This window comes from Myxocyprinus asiaticus, chromosome 41 (genome assembly GCF_019703515.2).
Source record: "Myxocyprinus asiaticus isolate MX2 ecotype Aquarium Trade chromosome 41, UBuf_Myxa_2, whole genome shotgun sequence".
In the NCBI taxonomy this organism is placed as follows: domain Eukaryota; kingdom Metazoa; phylum Chordata; class Actinopteri; order Cypriniformes; family Catostomidae; genus Myxocyprinus; species Myxocyprinus asiaticus.
This window is the reverse complement of record NC_059384.1, coordinates 4302051-4322170: the sequence shown is the minus strand read 5'-3', so window position 1 is coordinate 4322170 and position 20120 is coordinate 4302051. Positions and strand designations below refer to the sequence as shown.

Here is a 20120-nt window from a genome sequence, read left to right as displayed (position 1 = left end):
TACATATTATTTTTGTGTAATTAGATAACATCACTTTAAAGTAGTAACATAAACTGTTTTTATACAAATAACCAGTCAGCTCCTTATAATAATAATAATAATAATAATAATAATAATAATGAAAATTATATAAAATTACCATCCTGTATTTTAATTTTCTATTATTTCAGCCTGATCTCACAGTGAAATCGGAATGAGCAGACCGACTTTTCTTTTGTCAAAATCGGTATACGTTGACCGAAATTTCGAAACACTGCCCCCAGTGGCCAAAGCGGTAAGTGTTGTAGGGCATATGGGCACGTGTGAGCTCCGTTTATGTTCAGGAGAGGTCGCCAAAAGCTAGTAGTGAAGCAAGTTGTTTTCAGCTTTACAGGATGTTATACAATGAAGAGAAAAACATATATTTATAGCTTCTATCCCCCAAACCCAAACCTTACCTTTAACATTACTTTTTTACTCCACTAATGGTTGAGGAAAAAGTGAAACCTCTGAAATATGCTCATCATTGGTTATTCAGACTTTGTTACTATCAGGCTTAGAACCCTTGTCTCCCATGCAGGTGATGCAACACACTGTCCATCGCTCCAGGTGGATGCTAAAAATGCCGTGTGTCAGCGCGTCGGCATATAGTTATCGATCCTAGGGTACCGAAACTATCGGAAACATCATGCCGACTTCACATGTGATCATGTTGATTATTTATAGCATTTTTTCCTTCCAGTAAAGAGCTAATCTTGTGTAAGAGCCTGACTCTTTCATTTCAACTCAACAAGTCCGACTGATTCATTGAAATGGTTCATTTGATTCGGACATCATATCAAATTTCGTTTCACTGTTTCCTGTCTTCATAAACGCCCATGGAGACTCGTGTTTATAGAAACCAAACACAACACAAACTCAGCACCTGCAGAAGATGGACTTGAGCTCAATAAGCGAACTTCAGGAGCAAATTCGCACTCTGACTGACGAAAATGTAAGCTATTTTATTATTACATGCAATAAATTAATTATAACACTGTAACTTTCACTAATAGAGTAACATTGCGTTTTAAGATAAATTATATAATGCTAAACAGATCAATAGTTAATGCTCTCTATATAATATTTCAAATAGTTATTACAGTTTATTAAAACATTTCTGCATCTGTTTGTTTGTATGTAATATTTGTAGTAATAATAATATATTTTATTTATAACTCAAGTGCAGCTCAAAGTGCTTAATTTATCAGAAATTAAAGAAATATTCTGGGTTCAATACAAGTTAAGTTCAATCGACAGCATTTGTAGCATAATATTAATTTTCACAAAAAATTATTTCGACCCGTCCCTCTTTTCTTTAAAAAAAAAAAAAAAAAAAAAAGCAAATATCAAGGTCACAGTGAGACACAATGGAAGTGAATGGGGCCAATTTTTAGAGGGTTTAAAGGCAGAAATGTGAAATCTATAATTTTATAAAAGTACTTACATTAATTCTTCTGTTAAAACTTGTGTATTATTTTAACTGTAAAGTTGTTTAAATCACCATTTTTTGCGGTGAAATACGAAGTTACTGGGATCACAGGGTTTACAGTGTTACATCATCATGGCAACGAAGTTGTAAAATTGGCTATAACTTTACATCGAAAAGGTTAGTAAGCGATTTTATCGCACTAAAATCATGTTAACATGCATATTCCTTACTTTTGAAACAATATTGTAATGGTTTGGCCCCATTGACTTCCATGGAACACAGATTTTTGCTTTTTTTTTTTAAACCCTTGTGCGACCTTCGGGACATTTTTGTCTTTTTCATTTTTGTTTTTTCGATCATTTTGGCTGTGTTAATGCCAATGGCATAAATTTTGCCAAAGGTGTGTATTTTTGGGGGAATTTTGATATTTCAACCTCAGTTACTATAATACATCTATAATACACTGTGTACACAAAATAGTTACACTCAGGACCTCCAGGACAAAAATGTCCCCATTAAAACCCATTAAAACTGCAATATTTGATCCCAGTGCCATTAAAGCATAAAATCATGAATTCTATGATATTATGCTTTCATTCAGGAGCCCTGGCATCAAAATTTACATTTAAAAAAAATATATTTTCCACCAGATGGCGCATATTTAGCCTGTGGAGCAAATACATGCTTTTCCCCTATTTTCTGTTTGCTGTATTATAGAGCACTGCAGGCCAATTGAATAAATGATGCAGCTAAAATTGTGTGTGTGTGTTGGTATGAATGTCAGAGTGTGTTTTGTATGTGTGTACTGAGAAATGTGTGTGTGTGTGTGTGTGTTTGTGTGTGTGTGTGTGTGTGTGTGTGTGTAAAAAACAACAGTGGCATTATATAAACAAACTGGCATTTAAAGGGTTAAAATCCTGAAAATGAATGAATATTTGGTAGTTATGATCAGGACTGATGTTGGTTAAAAAATTTAAGTCAGTGGAAGTGGAAAATAATATTAATTTATAATATTTTTATGGCAGTTTTTTGACATGGATATTTTTGTCTTCTAAGGAGTGTGTTTTTTTTTTAAATCTGACACTGCACAAAAAATAATAATGCATCAAAATCAATATTTTTGCTAATCATTAACATATCCCAGACTGTGATAATCCCCCCCAAAAATAAATAAATAGTCTCGCAATATACAATTTATACAAAATATACAATATATTTATTTGATCATAATATGCATAACTATATACTATTTATTAAAAACAGGCTTACATAAAAAACAGGCTTTTGTGTTGATAAAGAATAAAAAAAATATATACATTTTCAGTCCATTGTTATATAACAAAGAGAGATAAGCTACTATTCTTCTTTTAAATGGCTTACTCCAAGTAATACTGGATTTAGAGGGTGACAAAGCAGCAGACCCAAAAGGGCAACTATGGCAAATATACCAGGGGACTACATATAAGGCACTCGAAGACCCGTTAATGTATGTGACTTCAAAATACATTGAAGTCTCAAAAACAGTAGAAAATAATCAGATGGCTTCAGAAGATTTCACAATATTACTGTTTTTATTGTATTTTGGATCAAATCAATGCAGGCTTGGTGAGCAGAAGAGACTATTGAACTTTTGAACAGTAGTGTGCATTCAACAGAATAATTCTAGCATTATTTACCAATGTAGTATTTACTACCCTAAAAACTACTGGATGATTGATGTGACACTTTGTGATAATAATGTTTGCTCCAAAAGACTTGTTTAAATGCATGAAACTAGTTTATTAGATAATAAAATATATAAATTGTGACAAGACAGGCTGTCAGTCTGAGTGTTAGTGTTGGTGGGGATTTTTCAACGATTTCAGTGCAGTTACATGTTACGTCAGTAGGTGGCAGCAAGGGACTGTTATGAGTCAGTCAGCAGACTATTCAACCATTTATTCAGGAACAAACAATGCTATGGTTATCAATATGTCAATCATTGCTATTTCAAGAGCGAATCCTGCATTTATATGCGGATATAATCCCTGAAACCTTGCGGTGTGTACGTGGCCGTTACTCCTCCTCTTAGCAGCATGAAAAACAAGTTTTATACAAATTCTGAATGGATTATATATAGCATAGAAAGCGCACAATGAGCGCTCCCTTTATAATCACTAAAAACTGTAACTCATCTTCATCGCGATCTCTAGCACCCCCGTAGAACCAGGCCTATTAATAATGAAAAATGAGTAAGCCTAAATGTTTCCAATTTATGCAAGGACTACAAAAGCCCCGACATGGAGTGGATAGATATAGTAGAAAGATATAAAGAGAGAGAAAATTACCCCTCAAATAAGTCAGTAAGAAGCTTTCTCTTCCCGACAGCGAGTGGAGGTTTGTTATTCTCCAATTTTTTAGCTAAAGTTAGCTTCACGGGAGTGGCGCCAAGCAAGCAGTCATGTCAATGATGTCATGTGCTTAGCGGTCTTTAGATGTGGGGCGGGGCGTTTACATTTTAAAGAGACATGACAACTAGCCTATAAACAAACTTAATATCAATTATTGTAAATAATTAATTCACAAAATTTACCGTAACCACTGCATGAATTTAATCAGATTTGTCATTATTATTTTTACTAAAATATAAGTATCTTGGGGACCCACCAAGTCTATTTTTTACTTTTTATGGGGGGTCCCGGATCCCCCCAGCCCCCCCTCAATTCGAGCATTGATCAGGACTGATGTTGGTTAAAAAATGTAACTCATTGAAAGTGGAAAATAATATTAATATATAATATTATTATGGCAATGTTTTGACGCTGACATTTTTGTCCTCTAAGGACCTCTGTGTAACTTATTTTTATTAAGGCACAAGGGTTAAAAAAAAAATTAGGGACGAGTCGAAATAGTTTTTTGTGGTAATCAACATTATGCCATAAATGCTGTCGAGTGAGCTCAACTTGCATTGAAGCCCTTTGAAAGTAACAAAAATAGCAAAACTACATTTAAATTATATATTAAAAATTAAAACATTCATTTAGACAAAAGTACTAAAATAAAAAGTAAACATTTACACACACATACATATAAATATACCTACACATCAACCGAATGTTATTTAAAATAAATGTCTATAACTGTTATAACTGTATTAAAGGAATATTCCAGGTTCAATACAAGTTCAGCTCAATCAACATCATTTGTGGCATTATATAGATTACTATAAAAATTATTTCGACTCATCCCTCCTTTTCTTAAAAAAAGAAGCAAAAATCAAGGTTACAGTGAGGCACTTGCAATGGAAGTGAATGGGTCCAATTTTTGAACGTTAAAATACTCACTGTTTCAAAGGTATTGCCACAAGACATAAAAGATATGTGTGTTAACATGATTTTAGAGTGATGAAATCACATACTAACCTTTTCTGTGTAAAGTTATATCCGATGTTATGTCAACAAACCCTAAAACCTTAAATCGACTGAAAAAATGACGATATAAACAACTTTACAGCTCAGATATTACACAAGTTTAAACACAAGAATTAATGTAAGTGCTTTTATAAAATTATAAGCTTCACATTTCTGCCTTTAAACCCTCCAAAAACTAGTTACTCACTTCCATTGTAAGTGTCTCTCTGTGACCTCGATTTTTGCTTTTCTAAAGAAAAGGACGGACGAGTCAAAATTATTTTTAGTGGTTATCAACATTATGCTACAAATGCTGTCGAATGAGCTTAACTGGTATTGAACCCAGAACACTCCTTTAATGTTATGCATTATATACTGTCTATTAATGACTAATATTGGAGTTATTATACAGTGTTACAGGATTAATCGGGGGTAATAATATAGTGTACTAAAATATAATATATTGATGAATAAATAGACATATGCTGCAGTGTTGAGATTGTGGTATATGCAGGTATTGTATATGCAGGTTCAACTGCGGAAACTAAACGAAGCTCTGTTCAATAATCTTGGCTCCGTCCAGAACAAACTGGGCCAGCAGGCTGTGTCAAAGAGTGACCTGTCTGTCAAACTGGTACAGTGTGAAGAAGATAAATTAAAGGTAGGAGCTGAAATGAACTCTGGGACATTGGAATCTATAAATCCCTGCTGTTCACATATATAAATGTACCACATGGCTTTTAAAAATGTAATATATGTTTGTGTTTCAGATCTCTAAAGACCTTGTTGATGTGCAGATAGAGGCCAATAAAATGAGAGAGCAGTATGAAGCTGAGATCTTTGAGCTTAAAAACATGGTAAAGTAAACAGACAGATGCAAATTACACCTGATGTGCAATCGGCCAGTTAAGTGAATGTATATATTTAATGCTCTCTCGCCCAGGTGTTATCGCAGGAGGGTACTGTCTTGTCTCTTGAGACTGAACGTGACCGACTTAGACAGGAAGTGTCAGCCGCATTGACACGTTTAGAGGTCATTGAAAAAAACGAGCGTGACCTACTGGAGGAGTATGCAGTGTCAAAGAGGAACTTCCTGTCGTTGAGCGCCGCTTATGAGCGAGAGCTCACACACACAGAGGAACTCAGTACCGAGCTGCTCGCCCTTGCACACACACATGACACACTCCTACAGGAGAGAGAGCGAACACGTAGACACACACTGGAGGTGGAGAGAGTACGAGCGTTCCTCAGCAGGTCGTCACATGACAGAGTCAGGGTGAGACACACACAATATTGATTGAATAATGAATATTAGAATCAAGTATTTAAACTCACACACTCTGTTTCTGGTGTATAGCCAGAGGAGTCTGAACAGATCAAGGGTCCACTGGAGAGAAATGTAAGTATGTAAATATATCATCTGTATCCTTGCAGGTTTTTCTTTGTGTAAACAGAGAGTTTGTTGATGATCATGTGTATGGTTTGTTTTTGTACCACTATATAGAGCGCAGCAGTCTGGTTCCGGAAGTAAAAATCCCATGCATTTATTCTATTGGGGAATTCATTTTTAACGATAACTTACAAACCTTTAAAGACAGACCCACCATGAGCTCTGAGTTTGTTAATCCATGGTATATGCTTCTGCTGAAGCCATCAGTCTACATTATTTCAACTTAATCGTGTTTTATAGCAGAATTAATGGTGAAGAACTACACTACCCATGATCCTAAAGAGAAAGATCCTCCAATCAGAGAATCGCTGCGAACAAAGCATGCCAAAAGAGCTCTGCAGCGACCGCCCACTCCAGTGACGCACTGTGAATGATGCAATCGAGTCGCTCTTCCTACACTCTCAAACTACTTGTAATATTTTAAAATTTAAATATATTGATTCTGTACTAATAATCAACAGGTTTAAATCAATGTTTTTTTGTTTTTTTTTTTGTCCCAATTTGGAATGCCCAATTCCTAATGTGCTCTAAGTCCTCATGGTGGCGTAGTGACTCGCCTCAATCTGGGTGGTGGAGGATGAATCTCAGTTGCCTCCACGTCTGAGACCGTCAATCTGCGCACCTTGGAGACCTAGTGCGTGTGGAGACTTCACGCTATTCTCCGTGTCATCCACGCACAACTCACCACAAACCCCACCGAGAGCGAGAACCACATTATAGCAACCACAATGAGGTTACCCCATGTGACTCTACCCTCCCTAGCAACCGGGCCAATTGGTTGCTTAGGCAGCCTGACTGGAGTCACTCAGCACACCCTGGATTCGAACTTGCGACTCCAGGGGTGGTAGTCAGCGTCAATACTCGCTGAGTTACCCAGGCTCCCTTAATTGAATAGTTTTATATTTTTCCATCGTTTTTAAAGATATACTCTGGGTTCAGTGCAAGTTAAGCTCAATTGAAGTTCTTTTATCAAATTATAAGCTTCACAATTCTGCCTTTAAACCCTCTAAAAATTGGCCTCATTCACTTCCATTGTAAGTGCCTCACTGTAACCTCCATTTTTAAAGAAAAGGAGGGATGAGTTGAAATAATTTTTTGTGGTAATCAACATTATGCCACAAATGCTGTCGATTGAGCTCAACTTGTACTGAACCTGAAATATTCCTTTTAGTTGATTATGTCATTTGTGATGCTTCATGGGATTGTAGATCATTCCCTCATGAAAGACGTTAAGTACACTGTCATGTACTTTAGTCTTGTTTTCTCATTTTCAAATAGTATTTTACTTCAAATCAAAGTTTGTAATATTGCAATTCACCAAGGAGCTGGTTAGTTTGGTTCATGGCTTAGTACTCTCTCATGAAGGATTTTAATAAAATCCTTATGGAAAAAATGAACGGGAAAAATAATACCGGTGCTCTATTCTTGAATGCTTGACTCTGATTAGTTGACAAATGCTTCGAGGGGTTGATTAATTTTCTATTAATTTTTTATATTGCTTTGCCACATTCTTTGGGAATTTTAATAGTTTTAAAATGAACTGAACTTCAAATGGTCACACTTTGTATTAGGTGGCCTTAACTATTATGCACTAACATTAAATACATACAAGAGTACGTATTTACTGTGTAACTACATGTTGTTCTGCAAAATGCCCACATTTGCTGCTACTGAAGTTGAGGTATGGGTAGGTTTAGGTTTAAGGGTAGGGTTAGGATTAGGGGTTAGAGTTAGGTTTTGGGGTAAGGGAAGGGTTAGGGTTAAGGGTAAAGTTAACAGTACTTTAAATGTAATTACAATGCAACAACATGTATGTACATAACCATTTGATACAATGTACTGATTAAGCACATAGTAGTTAAGCCACCTAATATAAAGTGGGTCCCTTCAGATAGTCATACAGCCAACCAATCAAAGAACAAAAAAATAAAAAAAGGCAAATCGGATAAAAATGTTAATGTTAAATGTACTATAATAATAGTTATTTTAATAGAAATCACGATGATGTTATCAGCTGGGCTAAAAGTGAATGGGGCGAATGTTCAGATAAAGATAAAAAGTAATAATATGTTATGATGTATATCACTAGTATTAGCAGAATGATTGACTTAGCACCTCAGGTGTGCATTCATTTTCAATAAATCAATGATCTGATATCAATTATTCCTTACTTCTTGTAGTTACAGGAGCTAGTATGTGATATTTCTGTAGTTATAATACGCTGGTGTTTTTTACATGACTGATATTTCTTTTTCAATGCAGGAAGCTCAGAATAACCTGAGAGAAGAGCTAGAAAAACTGAGGAGGAGTTACGAAGGCCACCAACGACAACTAGAGGAGAAAGTGTGAGATGCACACATTTACACACTCTGAACAGTGTACAATGATATCTGCTTAAAGTTTGACCTAGTGAATCCAAAATCTGTGCACCTGCTACATTAAGTTTCATTGGTCTGAGTGATGTAGTTATGCTTTTATCTATACTTTTTGAAGTGGGTTTGTCATGTGACTTTGGTGGTGCAGGTCAGCTGATGTATGTGTTTTAATGTGTGTTTGGAGTTTGACAGGAGTGTGTTATCTTTACGTCCCTCTCATAGTGTTGCGATGGGGAAAGAACAGCAAGAGAATAAAAGAGCCATTCAAAACACCCGCCACGAGCTCGCCCAGCAATCTGCAGTTAGTACAGAAATAATGTTAAAGACAGACATATGTTTATATACAGTGGCCCCAAAATGTATCTGGACACTAAAACCTTAAAAATGTCTGAGTGTCATACTTTTACAATGACTTTTAATCAACTTGTATGTGTCCACGCAGAGTAACCACTGGTGAAGTTCAGCACATTAACTATGAGCATATCCCACTTACATTTGACAACCACGAAGTGTCTGTCTTCATTTTGAACCATATGTCTATTGTTTTATCATCAACTCCTAACAAACTTGTGCAATCGATTTTCAAAATGAATGCTATTTGGTCTGATATTTTGTAATGTATTGCAGTGACTTACATGCATTTTAAGTGTCCAAATACTTTTTAGGGCTACTATATTTATCAGAATGCTGATTTGTGTCTCTCTACCTGCAGACGCTGGTTATTTCTCACCATCAGCTGAAGGAAGCAAAAGCTCAGATCTCGAAACTACAGAATGATCTAAAGGAACTCAACAGAGAGTACAGGGCACGACTCACACGCTATATTCAGGACATTACAGTATGTGTATATAGACAAACACTTACCCATAACCCAAAAAACATTATTTACAGGACAAATATATTTGTAATTTATATATACACTTGTGGCCAAAAGTTTAGAATAATGTACAGATTTTGCTGTTTCGGAAGGAAATTGGTACTTTAATTCACCAAAGTGGCATTCAACTGATCACACAGTATAGTCAGGACATTACTGATGTAAAAAACAGCACCATCACTATTTGAAAAAAGTCATTTTTGATCAAATCTAGACAGCAGCCATCACTCCAACACCTTATCCTTGAGTAATCATGCTAAATTGATCATTTGATACTAGAAAAATCACTTGCCATTATATCAAACACAGTTGAAAGCGATTTGGTTCATTAAATGAAGCTTAACATTGTCTTTGTGTTTGTTTTTGAGTTGCCACAGTATACAATAGACTGGCATGTCTTATGGTCAATATTAGGTCAGAAATGGCAAAAAAGAAACAGATTTCTCTAGAAACTCGTCAGTCAATCATTGGTTTGAGGAATGAAGGCTATACAATGCTTGAAATTGCCAAAAAACTGAAGATTTCATACAAAGGTGTACACTACAGTCTTCAAAGACAAAGGACAACTGACTCTAACGAGGACAGAAAGAGATGTGGAAGACCAGATGTACAACTAAACAAGAGGATAAATACATCAGAGTCTCTAGTTTGAGAAATAGACGCCTCACATGTCCTCAGCTGACAGCTTCATTGAATTCTACCCGCTCAACACCAGTTTCATGAAAAACAGTAAAGAGAAGACTCAGGGGTGCAGGCCTTATGGGAAGAACTGCAAAGAAAAAGCCACTTTTGAAACAGAAAATCAAAAACAAAAGGTTAGAGTGGGCAAATAAACACAGACATTGGACAACAGATAATTGGAAAAGAGTGTTATGGATCTTAACCCCATTGAGCTTTTGTGGGATCAGCTAGACTGTAAGGTGTGTGAGAAGTGCCCGACAAGACAGTCACATCTATGGCAAGTGCTACAGGAAGTGTGGGGTGAAATGTCACCTGAGTATCTGGACAAACTGACAGCTGGAATAACAAGGATCGCAAAGCTGTCATTGCTGCACATGGAGGATTTTTTGATGAGAACTCTTTGAAGTAGTTTAAGAACTTCTGAAAAAAAAAAAACTCAAACTGTAATAGTATTTTTTCACGTTATTAATGTCCTGACTATACATTGTGATCAGTTGAATGCCACTTTGGTGATTAAAAGTACCAATTTCTTTCCATTAGAGCAAAATCTGTACATTATTCCAAACTTTTGGCCACCAGTGTACAGTATGTGTGTGTGTTATAAAGTTATTCATGGGAGTTTCTTCAACTTCGGGCAATTCCATGTGCCAGTGGTTGATTTTTATTAAAATGATCAGATTTCAAATAACTTTTATGTGTAGATTTGACTGTTTTAGTCTTGTCCCAGACCCAGACTTTCAATATTAAACTATGAAAGTCTGTCATAAAAATTCAAATTATGACATGTTTAAAACGGTGATAATACCGAAATAATGAAATTAATACAAGCGATTTTTATATTTATTAAGCAAAAAAATATTTCTATAAGTTTATTTGAAAAATTACGACTGTCCCACATTTGTTGCGTCATTTCCACGACACCAAACAATTTTGCCCCTAATAAAGTTTTTTTTTTTTTTTTTTTTTAAAGTTAGTGTACTTGTTAACCAAGTGGATAAAAGTGTCAGTGAAGAGCATGCTTGAGATGAAATATAAGACAAGTGATATTTGAAGAAAACAAAGAAAATTATATTAATGACACATAAAAATGTCCAACTCCATCTTGCTAAGACTAATTACATAGCTAACATTTTATTTAAAAAACGTAAAAAATTTAATTTATTTTTGTAATGCATGTGCAATCACAGTTAAACATTGTTTGTTGACACATTTTAAAAATCATTTACAGTATGATATATATATATATTTTTTTAGGAGATTTAACTCTCTAGAAATCCACAGTGATTACTAAAAGTGCCCGAAGTTGAAGAAAAAAAAAAAACATATATTAAATATATGACTGCACTTCCTGTACTAAATGTTATAAAGATGTTTTTGGACATTCTCTCTTTTTCTGCTGCTGTAGGAGTGTGTGTCTGCATCTGATGTTAAGGATTTAGGAGAGACGTTAAAGGGGTTTGTTGAATCCATGCTGGAGGAGGTGAAAACATCATATCGCTCCAGAGAGGAACAACTCACCCAAGCTGTCAGAACATTCCACAAACGCATTCAGGATCTGAGCAACACATATCAACAATTGCTCATTGCTTACAGGTGCATGAACATACAGTATATACAGCACTCTCACACAAGATTGAACATATAAATCCTAGTGCAGACTTCCCATTAACACCTATTGCTCCTAAGATGAGCTATATATGCTAGTTTACATTAACATTTAGCAGATGTTTTTACTATCCACCTTTTTCCTGAATGCAGAAGTGTTCCACGATTCATTCGTTTTCCGGTCTCCAGTTTTTTCACTCATATCAGTGTATGTTTTTAGCGGATAAAGCGATGTTTAGTGTATTGAGTTTGTAAAAATTGGCAAATAAAAATACATGTGACTCCATAATGCCGATAGTTTACAGAGTTGCGTCAAAGATTCAGGAGTGGGTTGAGCCTGAACTCATTTTTAGTCTGAGTAACACTGAAAATCAGATTTTTTGTTTTTTTGTTTTTTGTGGTAGTTTTTACATTGAGAGCCGAACCAGAAAACAGTCCAGCAGCAATCAGAATCATCAACCTCCCAGTTGGTTCTGGCATTTCATTTTTCTTTCTCTCTTTTTCACTTACTAGCGAAGGCAAGGAGCTTTTTTAGCAAACAATGCAACAAAATGAAGAGAAAAGCCTTCTGCATTAGATGTGCAGTTAATGCTTTATCTATCCATTTTATCATTCTTGTGCAGCCATGTATAATGATGGGAAATGTAGTTTTATTGCAAATGCTTGTCGCTGCATAAACCAGCTGAATGAGTCTTATTTTCTGGCTGGTTTTATCCTCATTCTTCACTAACAGTACAAAAAAAAGCATACAAACTAAACTGCACAGTCAAAATCCTCAAGTAAAACTGAATTATTACCAATAACAATTAGCTTCCGCCATAGTTCTTAAATCAATGCACCCCCAACTTGGAAAATCGGGGCTCAAACCCCCCCCCCCACACACACACACATTCATGTGCACAACTCATTCCGACATGACTTGAACGCACTATAACTTTATTGTTTACTAAATACTAATAAACCTAAATCTTTGGCAGAGGCTATTTGCACTAAGTGTAAATAGCAACAGAAAGCATTGTCTTTGCACTAAGTGCAAATAGTGTAACATGCTATTTGCGCTCCTAATTAAATACTAACATACAGTATAGGGGCATCACTGCAGTGTGTTTATTGTGTTTATTTAGAGACCCACAGACACCCTACACCAACCCCTACCCCTAAACCTAACCTTAACCTGATGCCGCGTTCCATTTGTCTTGGAAGTTGTGGCTCGGGACTCGGATCGACGTCATATCCGTTAAAAAAAACAAGAAATCTGAGATGGATGCGTTCCTTTTACACACAACACGACAAGTCGGAAAAAAAGATGGACACCTCCAGGAAAGTAATTGTTGCACTAGCTCTTTTGGAGTACAGAGAGCTACAAAATAAGTATGCCCTTGACCTAAGAGACCTCGAGGAAGATGACAGAAAGCGGAAAAGGTATGTTGATGTTTCCGCGCATTTGATTGTATCAAAACATGTTAACCACGTTTTAATCGAACCAGCGGTGTAAACAAAGGGCAATGCCCTATGGAAGTACAAACGTATATTTGCAATATAAATTTGCCAAACTGTGTTATGTGTAAACGGTTTGTAACGTTAGGCAGTGTTGTTGTAGCAACACTGACCATTGTTGTTGTTAGCAGCAGCGACCTAGCCAATTTTAGCTGTACCAGTTTATAAACAACACATTACACGGTAATTCACGCATAACAGGATGGTAGCAACATGCCTATAGGCAACGGTAATACAGTATTGTGTATACAACTTACTAAATTGTACACAAAAAAGACAAAAGTGCTAAAAATAAAACTTTAAACCCACAGCATACTGCAGTCGATGCTCTTCTTAGCCATCTTGCTTTCTGAACTCGGGGTCCTCTCAGTGCGTCCGACTTTCCGAGTAGGAATTCCGACATCGGGGGGCGTTCCATTTGTCAGTTCCGGTCTCGGAACTCGGAAAATAACTCGGAGCTCCGACTTCCGAGACAAATGGAACGCAGCATTACCTTCGAAAAATTAACCATGGTTTTACTACAGTAACCATATTATCACAATGGTATTTGAACCACAAAAATAAACATGGTAACTATATTAAAACCATATTACTGTAGTAACACCATTGTTAATTGCATTAAAACATGGTTACTACCCTGACCTTCACCGTGACCAAAACAAAACAAAAAAAGGTTTTGCAAAATTTTTCAAATTTGGAAATGTCTGCTAAGGGAAGCTTTATCCGATATTATTAATTTTCTGGGAATATTTTGCTTCCACAAGGACAGAAAAACCTGTCCACTCACACACACGCACACAGAAAAAGTCTTGTTTCGGTCTGATAATTAGAGTCTCTGTATCCCAGACTGCAACGTGAGCAGATCCTGGCACTGCCTCAGCACTCTTTAGAGGCCGGACCCCCTGAGGCCCACTTCAGTCCCGCCGGGACAGAACTGAGAGGAGAGACAGAAAGAGAACTACAGAGACTGAGAGAGGACAAAGCCAGACTGGAGAGCCAACTGAAACTGGCTCAAGAACAGGTGTGTGTTTGTCTATGTGTGATTTGAATGGATTAGCTTTTTGAGTTTGATTATCATGTCTTTGGTATTTCAGATAGCTGTGTTATCAGAGTCGCCTCAAAGGTGAGATACAGAACAATTATTTCTTGATAAAGTGTATTATATATTTACTACTGTTTATAGGCTGATTTTATGGGTTGCTTTTGCAATTGCTTGTGCTGCTCTGCAGGGCTGGACTGACTCAAGACGCCTGGAATGACATAAAGAAACAGCTCAGAGAAATAATAAACTCCACACAGGTAAACAACACAAGTCTTCACATGTCATACAGGTGGTTAGTGTGACTTCTTTACCATTTAAATACCTACAATGCCTAAAATTCCAAAAGGAAGCTCAAGAAAGAGAGCGTGCACAGCTCATCACCAGGGCAATAGTTGCCGAGGAGCAGGTATCTGAGCTGAAAGAGTATGTGGACAATCACCTGGGCAGGTATTTCAACACCCACTTGTGTTATTAAGAAAATGACTTCATAGGTGGCATGTGATCTTCAGGTGTGGTGTCTTTGTGCAGGTATAAACTGGAGATAACGCGACTGCGCAGGCTGCTGGGATCGAAGGAGGGAGGGTCAAATAGTGCAGGGGTCCATAAGCCCCGCCCACTCCACAAATCAATCAAAAACACCAGTTATGAGATATAGTACAGGGGTTTGTAAACTCCACCCCCTACAAATCAATCAAAAACAGTCGTTATGAGATGAAGTACAGCAGTACATAAGCCCCGCCCACTCCACAAATCAATCAACAACAGTCAAGCAAACTGAAATAGTACTAATGACTTTAGAAATTCTTCAGGTAGCAAAAAAATAAAAAAATAAAAAATAAACAGATAATTAACCCTGTAAAGCCTGACATATGAAAGAATTGTCAGAAAATTGTAATTAGTTTATATTAAACTGATTTTAGTACCATTAGACAAACTATAAAAATAATAATATTTGATACATTAGGCTTTAAAGGTCATAATCCTCCTGAGGCCCAGCAATTAATTTTTGTGTAGGACATTTGTTATTTAAGTTTTTCTACAATGGTAAATCTTGGGGTATTATCAGAGGACTCCCTGGGCTTTTCAGAGATACTAAATGTTTGAGAGTTTAGCCATGACTACTTCCTCTCCTTGTTCTATAAATATGGATTGAAATGTATCACAGTTCAATTCAGCACATCAAATACAACATGAATAAAATATTCTTTTTTCAATAAACTGTTTTTATCATATGTATTTTATGCACCAAACACTATATTGACATTTAAAAAAAAGGAAATTGTAAAACTTTTTCGCTGGGTCTCAGGAACTTATGGTAAGATGACATCATAATAGCTTGAAATGTAATATAATGAGATCTTTATAATGTCAGAGCAGGCTGCATATATGAAAATACAAATAAATATTAGTTCACACTTTAAATATCTTATAACATGTGTTTGTCAGAATTTCCAAAGCTCTGTGATTTTTTTGTTTGTTTTTGTGATGGGCATGAATGTAATGTAATGGTGATTGAGAGATTTACCTCAAAAGCCTGTTGAATCATATTTGATACATGGATTTCAACAGGCTTTTTCAATAAAATAATATTCAAAATTTTAACCAAGCACAATTTGCTTAGATTCGGCAAATACTCATTTTAAAATATCAGTAACAATATAATCATTACTGTCACTTTCACTTTATTAAAATAAGCTGTCATTTATCCCAACAAAAGAGTCACTTTTTCATGCAAATTAAAACAATCATAAACAATGTTAGCCAATCAATAAGTGTTTTATCAGTGAAAGGTCATTAATGTTTTAAGTACAACCCAATCGACACCTAAATCTTAAGGCCTGAGAATACTTGGGCTTTCCTCAAATGGAAGTATACCCTAGCATTCAAAGCCTATCCATTTAACCCACTTTTGATTTGCATATAAACGCTTTTATCAGCATTCTTTCATCTTATTCTTGTGCACATGTGTATATATGTTTTGATGAGGGATGTACTGTTTTTTTTTTTTTTTTAATCAAAAACCCATAGGCCGATACTGATATTATGTCACTTACCTTATTTTGTCATCAGATCATTATTTTACTGTGGAATTATGCTTTCAGATTTGACAAAGAGGTACAAAAGTTTTTCACTGTTCTAACAGTAAATCATTTCCATTGAACATTAAATGTGTTGAACACATGACAGGCCAAAAAACTTTAAAGATAGCCACAATAAAAGATAATTAGAAGATAAAAAGAAAAAATAACTTAATATGATAACATGATGATTAATACAAAAAAGGTTATTTTGTACTTCTAAAACATTTTTGCACTTCTGTTTTTGCAGTTCAAAAGAACAGAACTCACATTTAACATGTATGTACTGCATATGATAGGAAATTACACATTATACTATGCATATGTTGGGCAATTCCACGGAAATGTCAATCACATCATGGAAAAATAAAGTTTAAACCAAAGGAACAAAACCCCCTTTTAAATTCTGTATTATAGTGGTATAATGGACAGTGCCATCCAGACCGCTAGAGGGCGCCGCTTGCTCACACAGCGCTGACTGAAGCACTGAATGCAGAATCGCAGCCTTTGCGATTTCAATCTTAATTCAATCAATCATGCAGCATTAATAGATATCATACCAATGTCTCAGAAGTCAAAGTCTGCTGGTTTCAAAGCATTTTGGATGGTTTCTCTTATCATTTAGCCTATAGATAAGCACCTCTTTCACAACTTTCACATCCATTTATAGCAGTTTTTCCACATTTCAGAAATTACAAGTCATGTTGACACTGTTGTAACCATCGCTGTGGTGCATGTAACCAATGTAACTACACATATCGTTGTACATCATTCAAACATCCTCACACTGGAAAATCTATTCCGATAAAAGGTATAATTAGCTGCAAAACAAAAACTGTGATTTACTTAATAACGTGTCCTTGCGGTAAATCATATGTGGGGAAAACAAGCAGGGAATTAAAAACACGAATTGCAGAACATCATAGTACTATAAGATGTGCTGCTAATGGGTCATTTATATTTTTACATCTTATAGAACTATAATCATCCAGTTGCATATTTATGTTACATAGGTATTGAGAAGGTGTCACTACCGAGAAGAGGTGAGGATTTAGATCAACTCTTGCTAAAACGAGAAGCCTTTTGGATACACAGATTAAAACTTTGGTGCCACATGGTTTGAATGTTGATTTTGAATTGAGTTGTTTTTTATAAATGAAGAAATTAAATAATTTTTTACACTTCTTCAATTCTTTTAGAGAACTCCCAACCTTCAATTCATGTTTGTGTGTGTGTGTATATATCTCTGAGCGTATATGTGTATGTATATATGTATATATGTATATGGTTTGTGTATAGGGCTCTCTAATAATATGATGTGGTGGCTCTTTAGGATTTAATTGTATCTCATGGTTTTAAATGTGCTTAAGTAAAGTTTCTTGTGACATACAAATCAGCCTGATATCTCAATTGTCTTTATTGGTTGAGACAGGCTTGTTAGCTAATTACTAAACGTCTATTGTGATGTCACTGCTCTCACCTGTGTGTAATGACAGACTCTATTTATACTGCTCTCCATTGTGAGGAAATTGTACCTTGACAAAGGTTTGTTGTCGAAACATTGGTAATAAAATAAACTTGTAAGAGAGTGTGCAGTTATATATATTTTTTCTTTTGAAAGTTTTGTCCTAACTTGCATCTCCAAACTTAAGGTGTGTGTTTGCTCAAGTGTCTCTCTAAAAGTTTTTCCGCATTAACAAAAGAACAAGAAAGAATACAAATTTAATATAACATGTTTATAGGAGTGCCAACCCTTCTACATATTGTGGCTATTATTATTTCTGGATTGTGCATTTAAATTCACAGAGGTTTTACAAAGTGTGTTACTAATTAATTATAAATCAACCATCAGTTTTTCATATAGGTGTTTTGATGCTTATAACTGATATGCCGATGGTTTTAATTTGGTCAATATTTGGCCAGTAAATATTGGCAGCCGATACATCGGTGCATCTCTAGTTTTAATGTTATGACGGTTTTTCTGCTTGCATGTCAACTTTTAAAATCAGGTTTTTAGAATGATACAATTTTTGATGGTTATCAGTGTTTTCTTGTGCATGTGAACACAAGTTCACACAGTCATTTACATTTAAATGCATTTTAACTCACAGTTTATATTACGTTTATAGCTAAATTATGATCAATTTAAACAATGGGAGTATGTCAGTATGGCTTGTATCGCTGTGTTTAACAACCTCTCTCTATGTATGTATGTGTGTGTGTGTGTGTGGGTGTGATTGAATTTGCCCTTCCTGCCTGAGAAACTATTTGTGGAATGTTTGTAAAGCTTATGTCAAATTTATGGGCTGCAGGATTGAAAGCCCGCTGACAATTAATTGTCTGACGGTTTAGGATAATTTCATTACAGAGCATGTAGTTCACACACATGGTTATGCTTGAGAAACATACTACACATGGAAAGACACACATTATAAATAGACACTTACAGTACGTACTCATAATAAATAAAATGCAGCTGTCTCTTAAGTGGTTTGTCTATGTGTTTTTACTTTGATAAATAATGGATATGATTGAATCAGACATTTGTAGTAACTCTTGCAAACAAGCAGTTGAATCGGTCATGCTAAATGGCTTTAAAATTGTAGTAAAATTCCCTTATTTTACTGTTTGCTTATAATAAATTGAGATGCAAAAATTGCTACTGAATATACATTATTAAGAAACATTTTCCCATAAGCATCTACCATAAAAATTGAGCATCTTAACGTATGGTGCTTTGATCCCACAATGAAATAAACATTTTAAAAACATAATGCTGACTTTCTATCTCACAATTCTGATTATTTCTCATAATTGCAACCTTATAACTCACAATTCTGAGAAATGCAGTTGCAATTGGTTGATATAAACATGCAATTACAAGAAATAAAGTCCCAATTGTGAGACAGAATTCTCTTTTCTATTTTTAATTCCGAGGCAGGAATCCGGCTTCCATACTAGATAAACTTTAAATATACTTTAAATCAACTTTAAAACTGTAAATATAAAAAATTATCAAGCTTTAAAAATGTAAATTAAAAGTTTTTACAAAGGAAAACTTTTGATAACCGCCTTATACCGCCATTAAACAAGCAGAAAGTGATCACAGTGGATGAGAAAGTAACGTTATCATAGTAAATTCAAGTTGAACATACTGCATTGTAAACTGGAAGCACATTATTAGGAAAAAAATAACGCGGATTACTCACAGAAAGAGACTGTGAAAGGGTCTTAAAGAGAGAGAGAGAGAGAGAGAGAGAGAGAAAGAGGCAGTGGGTTTGGCAGATAAAGGGAGAGTGTTTGTGAAATGGGCTTCAGACTGAGAGGGTATGTGCGGCTCTTTTATGAGCCAGGGAAAAATCATGATTATGTGTATGGGAAACGGGGTGCAGTGAGTACAGTGGCCCCTGAACCCCTGGGAAAAAAGCAGGGCTGTGGAGGGGGGGCTTTCTGGGTAGAGAGGGTAATTGGTTGGGGGTTTCGGGGGTTGGCCGGTCGTCCGACTGTGTGCCAGCTCACACTGGGTGGCAGCCACACAGGCATGTTGACATCATGAGAACATAACACCGAAGAAAATCAGAAAGTAAAACTTGCTGAGAAGAAATAGTTGCAGATAAAAGCAATCTAAAATCATTATGGCAGGACTAGAAAACAAATAAAATTGAATATACTGGAA

General features: G+C 35.6%; 1 protein-coding gene across 1 annotated transcript; it reads left to right on the top strand.

Moving 5' to 3' along the window:
• Positions 1–885: 885 nt before the first annotated feature.
• ccdc78 (coiled-coil domain containing 78) lies at positions 886–18359 on the top strand. Its single transcript, XM_051682029.1, has 14 exons — positions 886–973; positions 5369–5500; positions 5610–5696; positions 5783–6115; positions 6197–6238; positions 8552–8634; positions 8887–8965; positions 9377–9502; positions 11628–11815; positions 14171–14345; positions 14419–14447; positions 14554–14623; positions 14713–14813; positions 14895–18359. Exons 1-14 carry the CDS (start codon positions 914–916, stop codon positions 15019–15021), a joined length of 1632 nt encoding a protein of 543 aa, XP_051537989.1. The 5' UTR covers positions 886–913; the 3' UTR covers positions 15022–18359.
• The last annotated feature ends 1761 nt before the right edge of the window (positions 18360–20120 follow it).